At 41.0% G+C, this 23,724-nt stretch overlaps 2 protein-coding genes across 6 annotated transcripts in view; one reads left to right on the forward strand and one right to left on the reverse strand.

The window, feature by feature from the left end:
* slc35f4 (solute carrier family 35 member F4) lies at positions 1-22,719 on the forward strand. 5 transcript variants are annotated; one of them, XM_025900844.1, is made up of 10 exons: positions 1-469; positions 13,090-13,390; positions 13,650-13,869; positions 13,962-14,087; positions 14,180-14,372; positions 14,999-15,088; positions 15,635-19,284; positions 19,812-19,886; positions 19,968-20,655; positions 20,751-22,719. In XM_025900844.1, exons 1-7 carry the CDS (start codon positions 241-243, stop codon positions 15,874-15,876), a joined length of 1,401 nt encoding a protein of 466 aa, XP_025756629.1. In that variant the 5' UTR covers positions 1-240; the 3' UTR covers positions 15,877-19,284; positions 19,812-19,886; positions 19,968-20,655; positions 20,751-22,719. The 5 variants fall into 5 exon arrangements, with proteins under 5 accessions (XP_025756629.1, XP_025756627.1, XP_025756628.1 ...); XM_025900842.1 differs by having other exon boundaries at positions 20,560-22,719; XM_025900843.1 differs by lacking the exon at positions 19,812-19,886 and having other exon boundaries at positions 20,560-20,655.
* The window catches only part of ap5m1 (adaptor related protein complex 5 subunit mu 1), a 3,633-nt gene continuing 2,566 nt past the window's right edge, over positions 22,658-23,724 (reverse strand). The window contains exon 9 of the mRNA XM_005476966.4: positions 22,658-23,703. Coding sequence (XP_005477023.1) covers positions 23,621-23,703 — 83 coding nt within the window. The 3' untranslated portion in view covers positions 22,658-23,620. The remainder of the gene's footprint in view (positions 23,704-23,724) is intronic.

Raw genomic sequence — 23,724 nt, forward strand, 5'->3', positions numbered from 1 at the left:
ATTGAACACGCATAAAAACGCATGTGATAGTAGTGACACGCCCCCTGGTGTTTCACGGCTGCGAGGCTGCTTGAGTTTGATAACCTTGCTCTGCGTCCGAGAGCATCACTGAAGGAATGTGGATGTGGGTCTGGATGCCTTCCTCTTGCTGCTAATTGTTGATGCAGCCCCGGAGGTCTCTCGCATGGTTATCAAGGCTCGTCCCCGGTCTCATCTCATCTCCTCCCGCTCTGACCTACAATGATGAGCACCGAGAGTGTTTTAGAGAGTGGAGACCAGCCTTGTATTCGGCTGGAGCCCCTGAAGAGCACACACTTGCCGGGCAAGTCGACGCCGACCGGTGGCAGCTGCGTTGTCTTCACGGACAGCAGCCCCAAAGTGACAGCCAACGGACTGCACGACATTGAGGACCGGATTCTGAGGATCACCGGCTACTACGGCTACAACCCGGGATACTCCAGTCATAGAAGTGAGTGAAAAGATGCCAGAAAAAAAAAGAAAAGAAAAAGAAAGTAGTCTGATGTGGTCATTTGTTGATGTGACAGGTTCACGCATTTATTAGGCAAGTGCGATACTGCGTAAATTAAAGACTGTGGGAAAACGGTGCTGCCTATCAAAGCATGTTATAGCTGCCAAAAGCAAAAATGCTTGTAATTCGGTGTTTGGAAGAAACAGTGTACAATTGCCAAATCTTTTTAATTCTAATTAGGCCTTGTGCAAAATTGGTTAATGAAAACTGGATTTTAATTATGGCTGTTAAGGAGCAGCAGAGTGTCCATCTCTACCACTGTCAGCTGGAGGGTGGGTGATGAGCTGGCCCTTCCATCTCTTAGGCACTGTGTTAGAGAGGGGGAGGTGGGGGTAAGGGGGCAGAGAGAGGCATACAAACCAAATCTAGCGCTACGAGACAATGCAGTTCCACAGCAAAGAGCCATGCAGTTAAGTGACTGCTTGAACTGTACTCTAATGTTGCCAGCTATTGAGCATTCCCCACATTGGCGAAGTCTGTGAACAGTCACTCCCAATCAATTGTTTATTGAAAATCCCACAGCTTCTCCTGTGATGGATGGGAATATTACCAGCTATCTCCTGGTATGCTTCAAATACGGCAGTGCGGGTATGTGTTAGCTAAGCTTCTCTATAATTTTCTTCTTGTCAAAGAGGTTTTGATTTGTGTCAGGCATTGCTCTGAATTTGCTGACATTGAGACAATGGCTGTGATTGGAGAAGAGAGCTGATGGTGCACTTTGTTCAGGGATGATCTTTAGAAAACTTGCCCTCCAGTTTTGTTCGAGTGTTGCCATTGGCAGCGAGATTATGAGAGAGAAAAGTGGGGAGAAAAGCACTAAGCTCTTTGAAAAGCCAATCAGTGCTATCATAAATGGCTCTATAGTAATGAAGTGAGGTGAGAGGAGGAGGATTTGACAAGGCCTAAAGCACCGGAGCAGGCACAGATTCACCTTTGTGTTGCATAATTGCCCTAACCACTACGATATTATGTCGTTTATCTTTTAAAGGGATTTTTTCCCGTTGAATAAATTCACCAAAATGCAGCTGGTCATCAGGCCTTTATATGTGAGTGTCTTGACATTCAGATGCTGAGACCCTTAACCTCAATTAAATTGGGCACGCAACAGCGGCTCCCTAACATCTCCCTCTGGCTGCTACATAAAAGTTCAAACATAAATTCCTGACTTAAATACACATGCAGGAAAACGATGTGCTCTCAATGTTATGGCTTCCCTGCTCTGTGATATACGGTGACAAATCTATTTGAAATCTCAAAGGAAATACCGCCATGCTGATAGGGTCTCATTCAATCAAGAACAGTTCCAGCTGAGGCCCTTTCAGATCAGCTCAGAGCATCTCAATGGCTTTTTAGATAGAAGCTGCGGAAAGAAAAAGCGAAATGAGCCTGTCTTTCATTAACCGCCTCCTGTTTATCAGGGGTGTCAGTTGCAGTAGATTAACCATGAACGCAATCACACATTTTACTTGAGAATGTATCTACGTGTCTGGATTAATCTATTGAAAGAACACCTGATTAATCAGGAGTAGTCCAAACTTTCAATTGAAAACAGATTGAACAGCTCAAAGCCTCTGAGACAGCACCAGAGTTGTGTAACCAGTACTGAATGACTGGCTCTAATAAATAAAGTAAAAAAGTAAAGTATTTTAGTATTTTGTATTTTAGAAGCTTGAAGTAGCACTGGCATCATTGATATTCACTTCTAGTTTTTAAATGGTGCAAATGTTCTGATACATCAATATCGCAGAAGGATGAGATGATAAGGTGCTGTTGTTGATTACTGATTGGCCAGTAAAAAGAGTTTTTTTCTGATTATTGAAGGATCGTTTTAGCTATTTTTAAGTAAAAATGCCAACATGAAGAACAGTAGGCATTTTCATTATTTTCTGACAACACAGGCTAAATTATTCTTCATCTATTTCTGCAAAAAAAGAAAGAAAAAAGAAAAATAATCATCAAATTAAACAATGAAGATCAGTATCTGGTGAAGCTCTGGTTTCCAGTTTTTGCAGGCTTGAGCCTGTTATTTTATTGTCTATCATATTCTGTACTTGTGAAAATGAAAGATGGGGTGCTGTCTGTGATATTATTTGAAATATAGGGAGCAGGTGTGGATTGCAAGAGCCGTACCAAGGTTATAAAAGTGCATCAGTCAGAAGGTGTTTTTGACCTGAAAGACATTTCCCATTTTTTTAGATAGATCTGTTTCCCCTGTTTTTTTTCCATCCATCCATCAAATGAATGAAAGTCCATAGAAGCTGCTCTCCAGTGCAGCTTGTCAGTGTTTTTCCTGTTTACAGCTCTTAAACACGCAGTTGCTAATCTGACTAAATTTGATTTGCACATCATCATCCTGCTAATTCTTCGCAAAGTCTCTTTCTTTGCTGCGTCTTGCTGCCTGAAAGCATTGCACTCAAGTACTGTGGTTTGTTTACACTTTGAATCACATGTCCCTCAAGCTGGTGAGTATCATTCTCCATAAAGGATAAGACAAAGGAGCACCTAAATAGAACAGAAGGCTTGTCCTGCCAAGCCTATGGCGTAATGATATATTTAGTAAGATCTTGTTGCCAGTTTGTTTGTATTGCCACTTGCCATCTGTGGTGAATTAGAAGATGCCTCTGAGGGGAATTGTGGACCACATTTGGAGACGGGGTCCGGACTCTAATGCATACGGTACAGTCATGACACAATGGCTGCATGCGGTGACAGAATGTGAGAGGGAAAAAGTAAATGCTTTTCCAAACAAGCAAGGTGCAATATTTCTTGATCCGCTACTTACATGGATGCACAGCTATGAACGCCTGCTCCAGAGAGAAGCTGTAATGGAATCGATTAAATTCTAACAGAACAATGGTGTGTGAGGCAAATGCTTCCTCAGCACCTCCTGGAAAACATTACTGTAATTTGCTGGGTGTCTTTTTTGAGGTGGTAATTTAGAAAAAGTGTGTAGTGCGTGTGCGCTCCCCGCTGGGTAAATAGGTACGGTGAAAGAGAAATTGCAGGTACTTGTAGTTGAAGTCCCACTCAGTACTGGACCTATATCCTTTTCACTGCAGGCGTCACAGTGAAGCAGGGGCACACCTGAGCACTCAGAAGGAAATTGTATAGAGGAAGGGCAGGAAAGGCAACCATTTATCACAGAGCAGTGTGTTTTTATGTCTACTTCTGTCCACAGACAAAGTCTAGAAACATAAGGAAAGAAGACAGATGATGATTGTGAATCTATACATGCCTGTGTGTGTGTGTGTGTGTGTGTGTGTGTGTGTGTGTGTGTGTGTGTGTGTGTGTGTGTGTGTGTGTGTGTGTGTGTGTGTGTGTGTGTGTGTGTGTGTGTGTGTGTGTGTGTGTGTGTGTGTGTTTTAAAACCAGACAGCGTTCACACTAGATGAATATCCCTTTTCTTCCTCAAACATTCTGTATGTGCACATACTTATTTTGGACCGTCCCGTTCCCATGCCTGCTCACTCTGTGCTATTTATAGCCAGGCCAACGAATGGGATATGAGCTTTGCCTGAATGACTCCTGGAGTGCTGTTAGTCCTCAATGCTCCTGCGAAAGCACAGAACTAACCTGGGAGTAATGGGTGCAATATTTCTCCATGAGAGTTACAGTAGTGCTGACCTATTCTTGTGCGACTGTACACTTGGTGTTGTAGTATTGCAGCCCATGTCAGGTGATAAAATTGAAAAAAAAAAAAAAAAGAGATTTTTTTTAGCTCATCTCAGCAATTTATGGTTAGGAACTTTGTTTTGCAAGTATCTTGGGGCAATCGCAGAGATTATCGCCCACAAAGACACTTGAACCCCAGCTGCTCTGGATGCATCTGTCACTGTGTGAGTGGGTTAATGGCTGCAGTGTAAAAGCCCTTTGAGTGATCAGTAAGAAATAAAGGAGCATATAAATTACAGCCAACTGCTGTCATGCAAAGTAACATTACATAATATGGGAAGGGAGTATGTGTGTGTGCGTGCATTGCTGCTACGCTGAGGTATGAGCTGCAGCCAAACATTGCCCTCTTGTGGTCTTTAAATCTAATAACGTCAATAAACCTTTCACATTTAATAAAAGTAATAAGATACCAGCTGTAAAAATGTTTCCAGCATTTTTAGAAAGTCATTGGGATTATTTGTTTGTGAACTGGACCAACAAAACAAACCCCAGAAATAATGACCAAGCCATATTTTATTACACTGACAAAGTGTTATTAAATTCCCAAACTGATCTACTTAGTAAAGTCAGTATCTGTGCTGTTATTAATCAGGCATATCCACAGTTTCCACAGTCAAATGGCCATACACCACAGGTATGGGATGTCTGTGCATTTTACTTGTTTATTGGATTTAGTGATAGAGCACAAACAAGAGAAGAAAGCAGCATGGGTCTGGCTGTCTGTTTTGTGGGGGTGACACAGTTCATTACAAACAAGCTCGATTTACTTAAAATAGAAGAACATTAACACTCGTGTAGGTTTTCAATATTTAAGGCAGTGAAAACAACAAAATATAATAAAACAAAGCAAACAAACAAACAAACCAAAAAAAACCCAAACTCACAGTAATAGCCATATCCTTGCTTTGTTCAGTTGGCTCAGAAGGACAAATCCTATTAATTGTGAATGGTAACTGGGCCTAGTTTAACACACACTGATGTTAGTATTTTAAAATGTACTTTGTTATTGTTTCAATTTTAAAAATCACCATAATTTTGACTGTATAGTGCAGAAATGTGAGTGACTCAACCCTTTAAAGCGTGGAGAAAATTGTCTCTTTAAGAGGTTTTTTCCAGTGTTCCTGTCCCATCTGTAATGCAGCCAATCATATTTACCACTAGATGTCCTCATCTTCAAATGTTCTCAGTACCTTGAGTTGGTGAGGTACCGTGTCTGGATACACACCTGAAATTTGTTCAGAGGTTTTTCAGCTAAAATTAGCACCCTGTGCTCGTCGTCTTTGCTCCTGGACCTTGTTGAGATGTGATGAGTAACAGAGAGGTGCTAAAGACAAAGACCCGTCTACTGCAAACTGTCGAGCATTAGTTAATCTGAATGACAAAAGAGCCTGAATGGGTCGAGTGCGTCAGTGTGCACAGGAGACTCGGTGTTGCTATGGAGGTAAAGAGGGAGGATGCTGTGGTATATTGTGCTTTGATCAGTTATGCTTGCAGACCATTTTGTTATATAGACACACTTTCCATTTTATTAGCTACTCTAAAAAGGGATCATTATTAGTATTTTTTCTGTCTTTCTTTCTTTCTTAGTTAGAGGGTTATTGAATGATTGAAGTTCATCTGTGGTTTGCTTGAATTGTAGAATAAAATGCTCAGTAAAATGATCAGTAACTTTCCTCCTATCAGTTACAGATGTAACAAAAAAGAAAGCATCCAAAGTTAGATGAAGGCTGAACAGTGTAGTAACGCAGGATAGAGAAAGCAATAATCTTCTTAAAACTTAGAGTTGTTAGTCCAATATTTGAGATTGAACTGTGGCCTCCTATAGTGACCGCTCTCCAGGTATTTCTCTTAATCCGATACTGATTCGAATCCCAGGATTTGCTGACTGGGTCGCTCTTCTGTCCCCTCGGTGTCTAGGTGTTGGCTCCTCTCATCGGCAGGTCTATTTTTACATTTAACCCTCCAGCTTGTCCCTGGATTACGCTATTCAGTCCTGCTTGTCACACATTAAATGTGCAAACATATTAAAACAATGCTGATTCTGGTTGCATAATTTAAAGCATTAGTATTCTTGTTACACTCATTCTTTAACTGGGTGACCCCAGGGAGTAAATGTGCCTGCGTCACGGCATCATCCTAAAAAATGACAGCAGAGAAGTGCTTTTTTCAAAGTGTTGAACTCTAACAGATGAATTACCATAATGTTACTGGAACGTGGCCCCAAATTTTCAGTGTGTCTTTTTCACTTGCAACAAACAGCCAAACAATAACTGTGCTGTTTTCTGTTCTCTCGCAGCCTGAAGAATGCACAACAAATACTCTGATCTGTTATGCCCTTTGTAGCTTTGCCAGATCTTTGGCTGATCAGCATTTGAAATCCTGGAGCAGACATGCTGCAAATAGCTTTCAGTATTCACAGCCAGCCAACTTAGGCAAAAATCACATTGCAGTTACTGTACTGAGTGTTTCCCCTGTTTCCTGTTTCTCAGGTCACATTGCTCCTGTTCTTGCTTCTCCAATTCAGATTTTACTGTAAGATTTCATAGTAATATTATGTTACTGGCTGCATCGCCTCATGTGTCTGACCGCATATACTTTGGCATTGATATGTTGTTGACGTAGAGGCCAGAGTGATATTTAGGTCCATTAAATCTTCAGGTAGATAAACCACAGCATCAGATTGGATAGCTGCATGGCTTTCCTTGAAATGGAAACTCCCGATTGACTATAATCCTGAGCCTGACTCACAAACTCTATTCCGATCATCAACATAGCTGCTGATGAGGGTTTCCCTCGACTGTGCAGCAGTGACGGATAAAATATTAAAATTCTTCGTTAAAGTACCAGCATATAATAAATAAATAAACAGCTAACATCCTGCACAGAAATTTCTACATAAATAAAGAAATTCTTATCAAAAGCGCTTACAGTGATTATGGATTTATTTATTTTTTTACAGAACCATTTATTATGATTTATCATAAATGGACATTTGTTAAGGTGGTATGGTGGCCCTGAGAGGTCAAACATAATACAAACTTAGAAGCTTTGGAAGTGACAGAAACCAAAACACGGGAAGGATCGCACTGAGACGCACTTAAAAGACGCTGTGGATTCATCTGTGTTGTAAGGGAGAAAAAGGAAACAGTAATGTGTGTTTTAACAATGTGATTCATATAATACACAAAACACACTTCTGTTGTGATTCGTGAGGGGTTTTTTTTTTTCTATTTCTGCTGTGTTTTTGTAGAGCTTCTGTAGTTGCTGGTCTTTTCTTACGTTGTAATGCTATTGACCTCTCCGGCCCACCGTATCTTGGTGATCTGTGTTATGTAGAGTCTTTTCTTACCTTCTGCCTTCAAGTAAATTTGGTACAATGGAACGATACAGAGGGCAAGTACCTCTGCTTTGCTTAACCTGAGTTCTTAGGTGCATGAAATTATGAGACTAACAGGGGAGCTCTTGACTTCCTTCCAAGTCAGCAACAGATAACCGGTGTGATTCTTCATTTAAGGAAACAGATACAGAACACTGTAAACGATTGTTTTACTAACTCGTAATGTATTCTGCTTTAAATAACTCAGATTCAGAGAACTTTATGTATCATGCAATGGGCAATTCAGTTTGACAGTACACCACTGTAATAAACAAATAAATAAGCAAACAAGTAAATGATAAAAACTTAAATAAACTGAAAGATTTGAAAGTAGTTGTTTCTTTTTCTCAAGGTTTGAACGTGTTTTGCATATTCTCTATTTTATGAAGTGTGTGTGTTGAATATGGAAATAACGCATGAGTACCGTGCAATAATAAAGTGCAAACATTTAGTAGTGGAGTGTGAATTACGTTGGTAAAAAGGCCTATTTTCCCTCTGTGAGAACTAAAATGACCTCTGTGCACAACAGGATTTAAATCTCTGGGATTGTCATGTATTCTTGTGTAGTATGCACATGGTTTTTGCCTTTTTCATATCGTCGCTCAATTGATTAATGTTGCAGGGTTTGAGGCAACAAGACTGAGAGAGGTCTACTAATAATCTGACTCTCAAGGGGTAGCCAAGAGCACGAGAGGTGCCAAGGAAAGAGAGGCATTGCAAGACAGAGGACAAGAGTTTGTACAGGGAGGGAGATTAAAGAAAAAGAGGGATGGAAGAAGAGAGGAGAGCCTGGTCAGGTAGAAAAGCGAGGGGAGGAGGAAAAGAGGGGGCACAGCTAGCGCAGCATAAATTAGCCTGAGCTGCTTGGTTACCTTCCAAACAAAGCTGCTGATTTGCGGAGCAAAGGAAGAGGAGGGAAAAGTGAGCGAGACAGACACGAAAAGAGGAGGGGGAGGATAGAAAGAGATGAGGGGAGTGATTGCGCCATGCCACACACACTTGAAGCTCAGTCTCCCTTGGAGACACTGGCAGAGCTGGATCACGGCATGATAGAGCAACTGTAGGGTCTCCACTTCGCTACACTTCCACTAAGCTATCGCCACTGAGCTGTGGCACTATACAGACGTGCTGGGCTAGAGAGGAACAGAGAGTCAGGACTTGGAGTGCTGGAAGGAGACTGAAGAGTTGACAGAGACCTAGGAAGAGGAGGAGGAGGAGGAGGAGGAGGAGGCAGTCAAGAGTGTGAAGAAGAAGCGGAGGAGTCGGGAGTCTGAGGATGCACGGAGCGAGCTGAAGGAGCTGCTGAGCTTGCAGCAGCAGCCAAGCAACACTTCTAAACTCACATACACACTACTTCCAGGGGAGGACAGTGTGTGGTGCCCCCAGTGGAGGATGAAGAAGCACTCAGCCCGAGTGGCTCCTCTCAGCTCATACAGCACTCAGGTCCTGACCTGCCCTAACTCTGAAGGTAAACTGAAAGATCCAAAGAGACATAAGATGCCATTTATACTGTATTGGAGTATACTGTATGCGTTGTGTGTGTAAATAGCAAAATAAGATAAGACAAAGTGCTTAACTTTTATTTTCAGGGTCACAAGTGACATTTTGTTTCCTACAAGGCATCAAATACACCAAAGTGCCATGTAGAGTCTATGCGTCTTCATAGGAAATATTGAGATTTTAATAAATATGGACGTTTCCAAATTATATCTGTGCTGCATTTACATGAGAGCAGCCTTTGAATCTAAAAACTGTTTGAATTTGAATACTGTAAAAACACATTTTCTAATATTTCAGCCTCCTGGTAGCAGTGTAATTGTAATGGTAATGGAGTGTGTAAAGCATGGTAGCGGGCCTGTTGTTGTTCCCCCTCATCTGATTGAACATTTTAGCCCCCCACCTTTAACTCTGTAAACAGAGATTACTGTGATGCCACTAATCAACTTTTCATCAGCATCATGATATCCATGTCTCATCTTCAGGCCTAATTTAGATAAAGACTTAATGCGTTTTGACCTGTGCTAAGCTGGCTAAAAACTGCAGACAAGACTATGAGCCTCTTATTGGATTCAACGGGCCTCCATCAATCACTGCCAAGCAACATCAGTGGTGGCGATAAAGGAGAAAATGGATTGAAAAGTGAGGTTCGAGAAGCATACTGCGTCACGATGAATGGATAAATGGGTGCCAGTGGTGACTGATGCTATGCAGCACTGGGTTTTCTGCAATGAAGTGTTCTAGCACTTCCAAATACTCTGACTCTATGTCTGAACTGATATAAGCTACTGTGCGTTTAACTTATAAAACTATAAAAAACCTCAAAATATTACACTTTTTTATCCCGAGTATCAGTGGATGCTTCTTTGACATGAGGAAATTTGCTTTTCTTGGGTTACATTTAACACACTGTTCATTTTATCCTGACTTGTAGATTTTAATCTTTGTGCATGTATTCATTCTTTTATCCAATCACATTTTACCTACCAAAACACCAAAACTGATCATCACTCATTTTAAAAAAAACCCACCCCAGCGCTAAGTAACTAATTATTCATCATGAATAATTAACACTACTAACCTTAAATTTTAGCTTTTCATAAAACTTACCCTGAATTGGACTGAATTTACCTTCACTCCTGCAGTACTGTGTTGTCAGCCAGCGTTTAGCAGAGATTATTGTTTCCTTTGCAAAATTTTACCACCAATATTTGTCAGCAATAATACTGTCTGCTATGAGAATACAATTTTGGCAATGGGAGCAACTTTTATGAGACAGGGGAATAGTAGAGTTATAATATTACTGCGTCTTGGCATCAGATGAGCCTGTTGTGGCTTTTACCTCAGGACAGAAAAGCTTGCATCCGACACTAAAAGCTTTAGGTTTTGTCGGTGCTGTGAAACACAAACCATCCTGCTGTGTGGATGAAGAAAAACAGACCTAAAGTAAAAAAAAAATAAATAAATAAAAATAAATAAAAGAGCTGCTTCTCTATTGCAGAAATATCTGATCTCAGTTTTTTCCACTTAGCAACCACCAGGTTCATTAGTTTGATTAAGAACCCTTGCTGTGACAGAATGCAATTAAATGAAATCCCTCGATGATCCTGCAGACACTAAACTGTATCGATGGTGAGCTTTTTAACTTTAACACATCCCCTGAAGTGGGGTTCTCCAATGAGCAATTTTTGTGGTGGGGGTGTACAAGTTGAACTCATTATTACTTTTTAATTTTTGGGTGCTAAATAATATTTTTCTTTTGCACTTTGAAGGCTCGTAAAAGCCTTTAAAGTGTAAGTGGTCACTGAAGAGGGAATTTTCCACTCTGCACTGTGGACAGACGGTCAGTGCTGCAGCAATGCAGTGTTGGAAAATACATTTACGTGAGCTTTATTGGAGCTACTTTACTCGGGTGTTTCCATTTTATGCTAAATGTGTAAAATGCCTCATTCCACAGTTTTTTCATTTGTTTTTTTTACACCAATACATTAACCAGAAAGCTCACTGGTGCTTTGCAGATGAAAAACAAGTTATTTGTCTATAATGAGGAATGCTTTTTTTTTTTTCTTTTAAAATACTCATTTGGTTTCATCTAAATAATTTTTTGAGGCCCAGGCTGGAATAAAACTGTATTACTGTAAAAAATATATATTTGTTAAATTCCCCATTACCTGTACCCTAAAGCACAACTAGCCTGCCTAGAGACAACTACACTCAAAAAATATTTGTTCCCTAATGCTGACTTTAATATTTTGATTACGTGTAAATTTTACGATTTGAAATGTTAAATTTAATGGAACCAGGTCAAATGAAATTTGACTGGCATATATTTTTCTTTTATTTATTGTAGTTACATTTTACTTAAAATCATTACTTTGTGTTTTAGTGTACTGAGTATTGAAAAACATGTTTTTTTCTTCTTTCTCACCCCATTTATCATGTTTTTCTGCAGTGAACTGAAATCTTTAAAGGAAAACAAAGTATAATGCATATAAAGTTCAGTTAAAACTGTCTACAAAATGCACTGATGTATCACTAATGCAAAAGTTGATACTGATACTCAGTTTCAGGAAACCAATTTTCTTCAGAGTGCTTCCTTTCATGTGATGCTAAGTACATTTAGAGGATAATACACTGATACGATCTTAAATGCAGGACTTTTAATTGCAAAGGAGCATTTTTATGTTCTTATTTTTTACTTCTATCCTTGAACTGATTGAAGACGGCTGCCAGTAATGACTGTTTCCAATCTGCAATTTTATAATCTCTTGGGCAGTTTTTCAGCCACTGAGTGCCAGCGATGATCTCATGCACTTATAAAGGATATATACTACGTTTGGCAAGACTTTGGATTGTTTTATGAAGTTACTCAGCAACTTACTTTCAAAGTTTGGTGACGTATTCCTCTGTTTGCGTCCTGTAAAAAGAAGGAATCGATTTTAAAACACATACTGGCATCTGATCACATAAGGAACTTTACAAAAACTAAACTTCTACCAGCTGTCCTACTAAGAAAATGGCTGTTTGATCAAAGAGTTTGCACTCCACACACTGTGTTACAGCTTCTTTGGATGTAAGAAAGGATTATTTACTGCACTTGTTGGTACAATCCACTTCCAGTACACGTCACAGACTTGTGCTCCCATTGCTTGACATCCTGCTGAGGTCTCTTTGCAGATAACAAACAGAAGACTATCGCATGCAATAACGAGCACCCCTGAGATGTTGTGTAGAGGAGAGCTACTACTGCTACAAGTTCTAGTGTGTCTGCAGGGCTCTGGTGTCTGTGGTGGAAATGGCAGAGCTTTAGGTGCTGATCTAGCAAACAGCACAGGCAGCAAACAGCCAGCACATGTCATCTTTTATTCCTGCCCTGGTGTAAATTGATCACACTGTTGAGAGGTAAAGAACGGATCTGAGCTCGCACACATCCCACTTTGCTTTCTCTGATCATCCATAAAGGCACTGGGCCATACGTATCATTTAACCTTTGCAATTTGGATGTTCCAGTAAAGTTCCAGTAAATTCCTTTTCATAGCAGTGATACATGAACAGTGTCCCATGAGCACCAAGGTTGGCCTGACTTTCATGTTGACTGTCATGTGGTTAGGTTTACTTTTGCTCTCTCGGCATCCGGTTTCTGTGCACATCTGGCTGCAAAGGGAGTACAGTACATGCTGCATCATGAGGCAACCAAGCTATTTATGGCATGTGCAGCATGCACCATGCTAACCCAATGCATTTTAAAGGGAGCCTCAATTGTGCCACCACAGCAAGAAAGGCAAACTGAGGTAGTGATCACTAAGGGCAACTGATCAATGAAGCCCATGTGCTGGAACCCAGTCAGGAAGCCACAATGCAGGCAGCACTGAAGTCTATATATAGTGGTGCAAAAAATACAAAAGTTGCTAAGATTAAACTCTGTGACATTATACTAATCAAAATTATTCAGATGAAATCTGATCTAGCTGTGGATTTCCTTTCATTTTTCTCCTCCCTTCTTGACTCTCATCAGGAGAGGATGGCTCGGAGTCTCACGCAGAGACACCAGGAAGTGAAACCAGTATGGAGAGCCAGTCCTTCCATATGTGCACCAACACGGCTCTGAAGGTGCTGGGTGGTTTGCTGATGGTGCTGTGTGTTTCCTCCTCCTGGGTGGGTACCACTCAGGTGGTGAAGCTGACCTTCCAGTCATTCTCCTGTCCCTTCTTCATCTCCTGGTTCAGCAGCAACTGGAACATCCTCATCTTCCCCATCTACTACTCGGGACATGTAGTCACCACACGGGAGAAGCAGACCCCCATCCAGAAATTCAGGTAAACCTTCTTTTAAAAAGACTTAAAAACACAGTTAGCTGAATGTGATATCTAAGGATGTTCCTATCTATTATCATTTTACCTCAAGAGCTTCAATAGCAGCCCCAGGAGGCTTTGTTTGTTGGTGAGTTGGAACCAGTATTAAACCACCCTCAAACCTGTGAGAGCCAAACAACCATCGTGTCCATTCTCTAAACACAGTCTTCCAACAATGAAGCATTTCCATTCAGAAGACTTTACTGGTGTTTTTCTCTAACAGGGAGTGCAGCAAGCTCTTTGGGGAGGATGGAATGACTCTTAAGCTTTTTGTAAAGAGGACAGCACCCTTCTCAATCCTGTGGACACTGACCAACTACCTGTACCTCTTAGCCTTGAAGAAACTGACCGCCACTGATGTCTCTGCCCTCTACTGTTGCCACAAAGCTTTTGTTTTTCTCCTCTCATGGATTGTCCTCAAGGACCGGTTCATGGGTGTTCGGGTCTGTATGAAAACAAGAAGGAGATTGTTTATTACCAGTTTAACACAAGCTTTTACTACTTCAAAATGTGTCATCTATGTCTCTATGTGCAGATTGTGGCTGCCATAATGGCCATCACAGGTATTGTCATGATGGCTTATGCTGACGGTTTCCATGGTGATTCCTTTGTGGGTGTGGCATTGGCTGTGGGCTCAGCCTCAACTTCAGCTCTTTATAAGGTCAGACTTCCTCATAAGCCCGTTCCAGTCTGAGCTATGCTTGATTTTTGATTGCATCATGTCAACTCTAGCTTTGTTTCCTCACCATCCAGGTGCTGTTCAAGATGTTCCTAGGCAGCGCCAACCTTGGAGAAGTGGCTCATTTTCTTTCCACCATGGGCTTTTTCAACCTCATCTTCATCTCCTGTGTGCCCCTCATCCTGTATTTCACAAGGGTAGAGCACTGGGGCTCACTCTCCTCACTGCCGTGGGGATACATGTGTGGACTGGCAGGACTGTGGCTGGGTGAGAGTGCATATACACCGGATGGTTTCATCCACATGTACAAACCATTTTGGATCATTTTAAGGCTTTTAGTATAACTATAGGGATTAATTTATAATAATTACCATCAGTCACTCGGTGGATATGATGTTTATATTGTCTGAATATGGATGTAGGATCTGTAGGCAAAGGGCATTATTTTAAGTATCGGAAATTTTCCGGTTTCCGTTTGTTGTCTGCTTTTAGCCCCAGTAATGGAACCTTAGCTATCGACTGACAACAATTTAGCTTTTTATTAGCTTTTTGAAATATATGTGTATTCATATATAATGGCGAGTGGGAGGAAGTGTTAAATGGACCTCCATTATCCACTTTCCAGATAACCTGGCAAGACCAGAAGCTACAAAATATTGGCCGCCATCCCCAGTGGCTAGGTCAGATAACTATCTAATGGGTTCCCAGATTGTTTGAACTATAACAAACGATAACAAAAAATGTCTTATTATTAATTATTGTGTGATCAGCAGTCTGAAATATTTGTGCTTTATTTTTTCAGCAGAACCAAGATTATCAAGATTTTACCTAATGCCCTCAAAATTGTCACTCATCCTCATGTTTACCTTAAATGTCTTCTGTTTCTTTTGCAGTGTTCAACATCCTGGTCCATGTTGGTGTGGTACTGACTTACCCCATTCTGATCTCTATAGGGACACTGCTCAGTGTGCCGGGAAATGCAGGTGAGGTTTCTATTTGTCATTCACTGATCATTTCAATGTAAAATAATATGATTGTAAAAAATGGAGTAAACGGCCACACATACTGTGGCGCTGTATTGAGAGGTCAGCATTTAGGGCCACTGTAGCAAAGAGATTACACAGCAAGTCTGCCTCTTTTGTCCTGGAAACCCAATCATCAGTGTGCCTCGACAGATCCTGCAACCATCCTCTTGCTAAGGGAGGATCAGATTCCCAAGGCAACACAAATGCCTGCAGACAAGTTCTTTTCCTTAACGGTCTGTATGAAGGTCAGTGGGTTACGGGAACCTGTCCCAGGGCTCCAGACCGCAAAGACACAGAGGATAAAGTGGATTGCTTGTGCTGATTATAAGCTGCATTTGTTACACTAATCCCCCTACAGCCGCACTGTCCTGTGGTTTATCTTACTTTATGTAATTAATCTCGATTTGATTGTGGTTCTCCCCCATCCTTCACACTCTCTATCCCCATCCTGCTCTCTGGCTCCCTCTTTTGTTCCCGCCCATATTTATTCCCCTCTCACTCTAGCTGTAGATCTTTTGAAACATGAGGTGATCTTCAGTGTGGTGCGACTGGCTGCCACTTGCATCATCTGCCTGGGTTTCCTGCTCATGCTGCTGCCAGAGGAATGGGATTCAGTCACTCTGCGTTTCTTGGCCACCATTGCAGACAAAAAGTCAGAGGACCACGGCGAGGAGCTCACAGACTCCAGCACCCACACTCGAAGCCGCAGTCGCGCAAACGGCACCGTCTCCATTCCCTTGGCATGACGTGCTCTGATAGTGACCTCCGTTAACCAGTCTGGAAACCCCAAATTTCTCCAGAGCCCACACTGGAGGTGTTGTGGGACGCTCAGTCCATGTGGACTCATCTATCAGGAAGTGAGGCAGTAACGTCTTGAACTTCAGACTTCACTCTGGAGACGTACTGTTTCTATCACTTCACAACAACAGGGGAAACTGAAAACATTTATGGATCATGCAACTTGAGCTGAAAGTGTTATTTACTTTCTTGAAATACTTCCCGCGCTCCATCCCTCGCACGCACCCAAACCAAGAGCTGACTGGCTCCCCCTTGAGATGCTCTGCAGACTGTATTCTGTGAATATAACTATCAGCAGGGCCAGTTTGGCTCAGTCTTACACATATTTATGATATTTATTTAGATCTGTATCAACAAGAGTAATAATTTTAAATCTTACTGAATAGCGTTATATAGAAGAATGACAGTTATACTATGCTTAATGTACAGGATCTTTTGATTTTGTAATAAAAGGCTTAAAACCCACAAAAAGCTGCATATTCCTCATCTAACTGAGGATCACATGTATGTATTTCTAATATTTTGTAAAAACTTCTAGCTTTAGAACTTTATTGCCTGAATTACCGAAAAACATTCATATACATTTATATACAGATAATGGTGCTGGAAAAGCTTCACATCCCAAAGAGCAAAGCAACAGCTCCACTGTTTCTAAGCAAAGCTCTGACATGAGGACACATTTTTGGTATTAATATTAGACTAATATTTTAGAACTGACAAACTGACTGTATATTTAAGTATTTGAGACAAATAAATGTAAAAACATTAAAGGACTCAGCACCCTGAATCACATTATCAGTAGAATAATATTAAAACATTTTTTATTTAACCGAATCTCCTCTGCCATTACAAATTATTTACTGAATATATAATATTAGTCAAGCTAGTCTATAAAGATGGAAACAAGCCTATGAGAATGAACTAAAGCAGACTGTTGTCCCTTTGACCATTAACTGCTCATGGACAAGTATTTTTAGCAAAATTAAGTGGTGTGATTCATTCAGTATTAGTATTCTGTGTGTTGCTCTGATTCAGCAGTGATGATTCTTCTCTTTGAGAATTACGATGCTTTTCAGTGCTGTTCTTCGCTTTCTCACACACAAATACACAATACACAGAAAACTGACAGTCAACTGTAATTTTTCCTTTTTCACAGATACACACAATTAATGGTGAAAATGTCTAACAATGGTCAAAGCTCAGGGGACATGGTTTCCCACACAGCATATGCTATGATCTTGTCACTGTGATTTTTTTTTAATATCTCATAACATGGTGAGAAACATTTTTTTTTTCCAAACAGTGCTACTGAGATCATCAGTAGCACTGTCTGGAAAACAGACAATCCCAAGAGTCACACTACAGTGCTGTTATGTTGGAGCACAGTCAGTGAGTCGAAACCTCTAATGAAGCATTTGCTGAGATGACGGTTTCAGCTAAACAACTGTGGTGGCATTTTAACATATTAAAATAAATGATGTCGAAGAAGCAAAAGGAAAAAAGGCAATGTTCAAATCGTACTTTCATAATGGTCACTGGTATCCAGCTAGAAACTGATAAAACACATTAATCAGAGGGATCTTTTATAATCTCTAGCTGCAGAAAGAGTATTTTGTAAAATACATACAGTCATGTTTAAAAAAGTACGACTATATGCTGTCCTGTGAAAACACCTGTAATGCTTCTATAGAAAATAAGAGGGTAAGTAGCAGTCAGGTGCTGCTATTCACATGCACTTGGTTGTTTGATCATCAGCAAGTGTGAGCACCTCTATCAAAGCAGAAGTTTTGGCAGTTTTGCTGGTATGGAGCATTCAGGTGTGCATCAATACAATTCGACAATCATCCGAGGATACAAGAGCTACATCTAAGAGTTTACAGGCCTCGATTAGCATGTTAAATATTAAGGTTCATTGCAGTATAATTAGAGAAACAATGAACGAGTATGGCTTGTTTAGAAGGTTTGCCAGGAGAAATCCTGGTCGCATGGCTTAGGTTACATCTGAACAAACCACAAGACTTCTGGAACAACTGGACAATTTGGACAGACTAGACCGAAGTGGAGGAGTTCGGTGATAATGGACAGCGCCACATTTGGCAAAAAAGAAACGCAGCATATCAGCTCAAACACCTCATACCAGCTGTCAAGCACGGTGGTAGAGGGGTGATGATTTGGGCTCGTTTAGCAGCCACTGGACACGGGCACCTGCTGTCATTGATTGCTAAGATATTTTAGCAATACCTTTTATTTAAACATCTATCCATCTCAAGGTGGCGCTATAATCATGAAATTGGGTACCACAAGTGGCTTTGCAAAATCACACTGGGTAGTTGTTTGACACAATATTTCGGTCAGGTGAAAGCAGTATACCAACACACTGTTAGACTGGGACTGCCATCCCTAGATCCATGCTGCTAGCATGATAACAAAAACAATACCAATCTTTAAAAAAATACCAAATATTACCAAGCACAGAAAAAAATGCACAACAACTCCTGTATGCAGTGTAATAAGAACCACGACTGTAACAGTTTTTTCCTACCCCGGTGCTTTTATGAGCTCTACTGGAGTCATATTTTTCAGTCAGAAAACAATTTCCCAACAAACCTGGCTCCCTCTCTGCTCCCCTCTGGGCTTTCAGATAGCAAAGAGGGTGCAGGAAAATAACAGACTCTTTCAAGCATTAACTTATGAGTTACAAAGTAACCTGTAGGGAGAGTTGCCATAGAAACCTAGCTCATTATAATGTGAAAGTCAGGTTGGGATGGAGTGTACACCTACTCTTTTAACCACTTCTTCCAAAAGTGTTATTGCATTTTTACTTGGGCGCCACACAACAACGCTCCAGGACAAATCATAAGTTTGAAAGGCGCTGAAGATGTGAAGACCACTGGGTTTGCTTGGAAGCAGCTGAAGCAAATGATGCAAATTGAAAAGACTCCTTTAAAAGTGAAGTTACTGACATTTTTATAGGACAGGGCAAAAAGGAACAGAAATATTAATACAAGTGGATCTACGCTCACAGAGCCATCATGTGACTGAGGTCATTAGTAACACCCAACTTTAAGACAGATATTGTAACTATTAAACTTTACATATATAGCTTGGACCGAGAAGTATTTTGCAAGTGTCAGCTTCTTGGACAGACAGCAGGACAATGGGCTCTACACACTCCAGACCAGGATTGCATAAAGTGGGCCCATGTAATATTTTGCAAGAAAAGACTCAGAAGCCAAAACCACAATGGACAGTCCCTGTTCTGCCACACGCTGTGGAGCTGCCACCAGGATCTGTGGGAGAGAAAAGAACAACCTTTCCTCCACTGAAGCAGGAAATAACTCTTTCTTTGCTTTCAGGTCAGTCTGCGCCAAATTTCATTCCCAGTTATGATTTATTTGTTTTGTTACTCATCACTATGTGTTACTGTGTGATACTGATTTTGTGTCTGCGTGCTGTAAGACCCACGCTTTCAGGAACTTTCTATCAAAATGAAGTGACAATTTAAGCATCATTCATTCTCCTCCACCCAGAAGACCTTGGGTTAGCTTGGCAAAATTAGCTGCCTAATATATTTAACTAAAACAGACTAGTCGTGCTGCCTGGTTCATTTTTAAAACATTTCACATCTGCGCTGGGACTCTGGGAGACATCATTCTGCATTATTGTTTCTGACTGGTTGTGATTATTACCCAGACATCCCGTCATTATCTCTCCTCAGGCACTGCAACTGCTGGCCCTTCAAATTGGCCATACAAGCACTGCCAATCAAATTGCCACTGTAATAAAAAAAAATAAAAAAAAATAAAATATCACTGCTAACCCACTGTCACCTTCATGCTATGTCAAACAATTCCAATAAGGAATTTTGATGGTTTTTTTGTAGGACAGGGACCTCACAGATGGGGATGTCCACCGGTTTTTTACAACCGGCCAAGAAAGCACGAGCAAAGTAATTCAGGTAAAGCATCTTGACAAAGTATGGAAGAGGTGAAGTGCATCTTTAGCATCAATAATTCAAATCATACATTTTTACTAACAGTGTGCAACGGTGCTTAAGTGCGAGTTGGAGAGAGGAGAAAAATGGGGTGGATGGGAAAGGAGGGAGAGAGAGGCAGCTGTGAGTCTGAGCCTTTCCTCTTGTCTCCCAGTGGATCTGATTAAAGTGCCAGTAGAGTGGAAAGTGGGGTGGTCTACAGCCATGACTGGCCCTCAACGGGATCTATTTTCAGGCTACAGAGAACAGAAAAGCTCCCACCAGGAGATGCAAACTTGCAGAAACAAATAAAAGCATAGACTCCACAATTGTGTGACTTTTTTTTTTAGAGTGTTTGGCTTTAAACCCAGCATCCACTCTTCCATCACCTACAAATCACCAATTACAACAAAAACTGATGGGTCAGTTCCTTTAATTAGAAATATCTTTACCTCAATATGAAAATACCGAGCATTTAATACCACATAAGTAGTAGAGACATTATAGGAATTTTCCTGGCAGTGAAGCAGAAGTATGCAGCAGAACAAACTAGAAATATTTCAGTAAAGTACAAATAGCTCATTATTATAATTCACTACAGTGCTGGAGTAAATGACCTTAGTTGATTTCAATATCCAGTTTATTTAACCCTTTCTAGGGCAGGTTTCTGGAGGTTCAGAGAGCTGCCTCTCAAGCTCACCTCTAAATCGTCAGGCAGCAGAGAAGACATAAGCTACAGTCTACACATTTAACGGTAGGCTTGGAAATTGTTGATCTAATACATACTCTGTTTGAATGTGGTGTATTCCAACCTAACTTGCCTTCTTTTATTTGTCCTTTTCGATGGAGATCCAAATGCAGAAGGCATCCAGAAGCTGAAACTCGTGAGAAGACCCACTAAGAGGGACATCTTTTGGAATGAGACCACAAGAAATGGGAACCCCGGCTGCCTTCTGGAGCCAATATCTCTCCCTTCCTTTGGTTGTGAAGTGTAACTTGTCCAGAAAAACAGCTACAACGCAAGTTAGACCATACAGTCAAAGAAGACAGAGTTCATGATGTAGCACAGACTAAAGGAAAGAACCACACAACAAACTGGACATGGCAGATGTTTTTGAAAACAGCAAAACAAAATAGAAAACTGTGGACAACTGAAGAGAAACTGGTGCAGAGAGCTGAAGTGCACAGAGGTCACAGGATGAAACGGTCAGATAGGCAGGATAAGAAGAAGAAGCAGGATCTTTAAGCTATCATACCAAATTTCAGTTTTCAGAAATGATAACAAAGTTGCCATGTGTGTTCTGGAACCAACTTTTAACAATATGATGAAAGTTTTGATGTTTGGAAGCTACTGCATGTTCTGGCTTTCATGACTGAGTTTATGGCGCCCTCTATTGGTGAAAGAAATGCGATGATGTGAGAAAAACTGCTGTTTATGCTGGGACATTGACGCTCATTTAGCCTCCCTGCAATACTGACAACAAACATCCAAAAATGAACTATTTAGCTCAAAGAGATTCAAATCAACTTGCTTTGAGGCTTCTGGTCCATTATTAGACATTTGGGATAAAAATTAGCGCAACCCCCCCAAAACTTTCAGTCTGCAAATATATTCTGTTATTTAAAAGCAACTGCACACTCAGACTGAAAACAGGAAACTGGTAATTCTACCATTATTTATGAAGTGGCTTCTCTGAGGCCAACTCTAAGCAGACTTAGACTGGCTGAGAGGAACTGGACTCCTACCAAACACCTGGAGCAACAGAAGCTTTCAATTGCTTGGTCCTCAAGCACAGCATGTTAAATGAACACTACAAAGCAGGAGGAATTGAATCAGCAGTGATAATCTTGCAGTGGTGGAGTAGAACTATTTAAACAGAAGAAATGTACTTTATTAAATGTATTAAAGACATAAATACATGCTAATGTGACTTTTATTGTAATCTGCCACTGGGTGTCATTATTGGGCTGAGGGACACACAGTAATTCAAACATCCACAGAGAAGTGGAAAACATTTTTTGGCATTTAATTGCAAATTCTTTTGTGGGTGTGAAAAAACATTTTAGTATCCAAACTTCATGATGTTTTAAATGATTTGTAACAATCCAAAATGCTGCGTTTGGCCCACATGATTTTTATTTTGATTATTACAGGACAAAAGTGTAAATCTTGTATGCATGTATGGAAGAGTAAACACATATTAAATAAGTGAACAATGAGAAACAATTCAGCTGAATGCCCAGAGGTATGGACAGAAGGCACTGGAGCAGAGCAACACATTAAATGAGTCCATCTACTTAGCAAGCTATTCAATCAACAAAGCAAAGTCTGCCAGTGAGAGGCCACTAACTGCAGACTTGAGGAGCCAGACTGACCACATATTGCGACACTGAGGAGATTTAGAGTGGCCCAACTCTTCAAAAAAAAAAAACCTTCTCCTTTTCCAGTTCGCTAACCACACACACTGGGCCTTAAAGCCAAATCATCGTGGAGGGGGAGAGCCGAGAGGTCTCGGTGTCTGCCACTCCATACTGCTACATAAAAAGAAGGTGAAGGATGCCGTGTGAGCAATTGGTTCCAATTGACAGAGGATTGGTCATGGTCAGCCTTCTGAGTGGAAATCCACGTGAGAATGTAGCATTTGGACCAGCAAGGGGCACAAGAGGCCAATGGCAGACAATGAGGCCACTCAGAGGAGTCTGGCTGCTGTGGAATAGTTGGGACACAATCTCCTCTGGTTTAACCCTTCATCGGCTAGTTATTCATTCAACTTAATGCACAGAGGTGGAGCTTGTGTAGTAGAATGTTACATGCATAGTTCAGGTAATGTGCTGATAAACTGAGGGAAGCATTTGGAAGCAAACGCAGATTTGAGCCGTTTTATCTGTGCATCGAAGCATAAATAGAGGGCTACTCTGATGATTGTGTTACATCAATAAAAGATCAAAATTCTTTACTATAGGGTGTACAATAAATTAGTTAAAACACCTCCTCTGCAACCTCGAGAGGCAACCCAACAGTTACCATCCTTGTGACTTTTTCACCAATTAGACAGGTCCTGCTCACAGAATGAGACCGACAGCTTTCAAGTCTCGAAGGGCCCGAGGGTCAGCGCTCAATCACAGTCAGGCTGGAGAGTTTGTGTTTCAGCTAGCTACTAGTTGACAGGGCAAAGCTGAGGTCAAAAGAGGTGGGGGCCAGTGATTGGTATGGGTGTGGACTCCTGCCAGCTCAAAAGAGAAGCTTTTGTCGCCAAGACACTGGCCGAATCAGGCTTCCCTTTCACAGTCCAGCCGCCCCTCTACTCCAGGCCTACAACAGCTGATGACAAGGCCCCAGCTGCTAATTATCCGGCTGATGGAGAGTCACTGAAGTGCGACTGTCAGAGCAAGGGGTGGCCCTTGTGTCTGCAATGGGATATATCTGAGGCAGACTGAAGACTGGGGGATAAAAGAAGTTGAACTGCAGGTGCAGGTAGTTCTTTAAAAGCAGTAATCCAGTTGATTTTTGCATATTGTGAAGTACCTTTGCACATGTGAGTAGATAATAGATAATAATTCTCCTGTAAAACAGGGCACCACAAAAATAATTTAACTGGGTCAAAATTATTTACTTTCAGCTGACCGAGGACCGTACGTCACTGTGTGTGCATTACAGTATTTTCAGTCTCATTAATACACAGTGCAGTGTCCACAAAGCCCCTCTTTGTGAATCCATGCTACATCATCATCTGTCCAGAGGATACTGGAGCTGTACCTGTTGAATTCCATATGTAGTACTCTTTGGACTGAAGTTCTCGGGCTGAGGGCAGGACAGACACAG

This window comes from Oreochromis niloticus, linkage group LG19 (genome assembly GCF_001858045.2).
Source record: "Oreochromis niloticus isolate F11D_XX linkage group LG19, O_niloticus_UMD_NMBU, whole genome shotgun sequence".
NCBI classification, from domain to species: Eukaryota; Metazoa; Chordata; class Actinopteri; order Cichliformes; family Cichlidae; genus Oreochromis; species Oreochromis niloticus.

Bases quoted from the DNA above. Each gene is read 5' to 3' on its own strand.
- slc35f4 (XM_025900844.1), top strand. From the start codon at position 241: ATGATGAGCACCGAGAGTGTTTTAGAGAGTGGAGACCAGCCTTGTATT. The intron at 13,870-13,961 runs GTCTGTATGAAA...CTCTATGTGCAG, and splicing joins ACCGGTTCATGGGTGTTCGG to ATTGTGGCTGCCATAATGGC. The intron at 14,373-14,998 runs GTGAGAGTGCAT...TTTCTTTTGCAG, and splicing joins ACTGGCAGGACTGTGGCTGG to TGTTCAACATCCTGGTCCAT.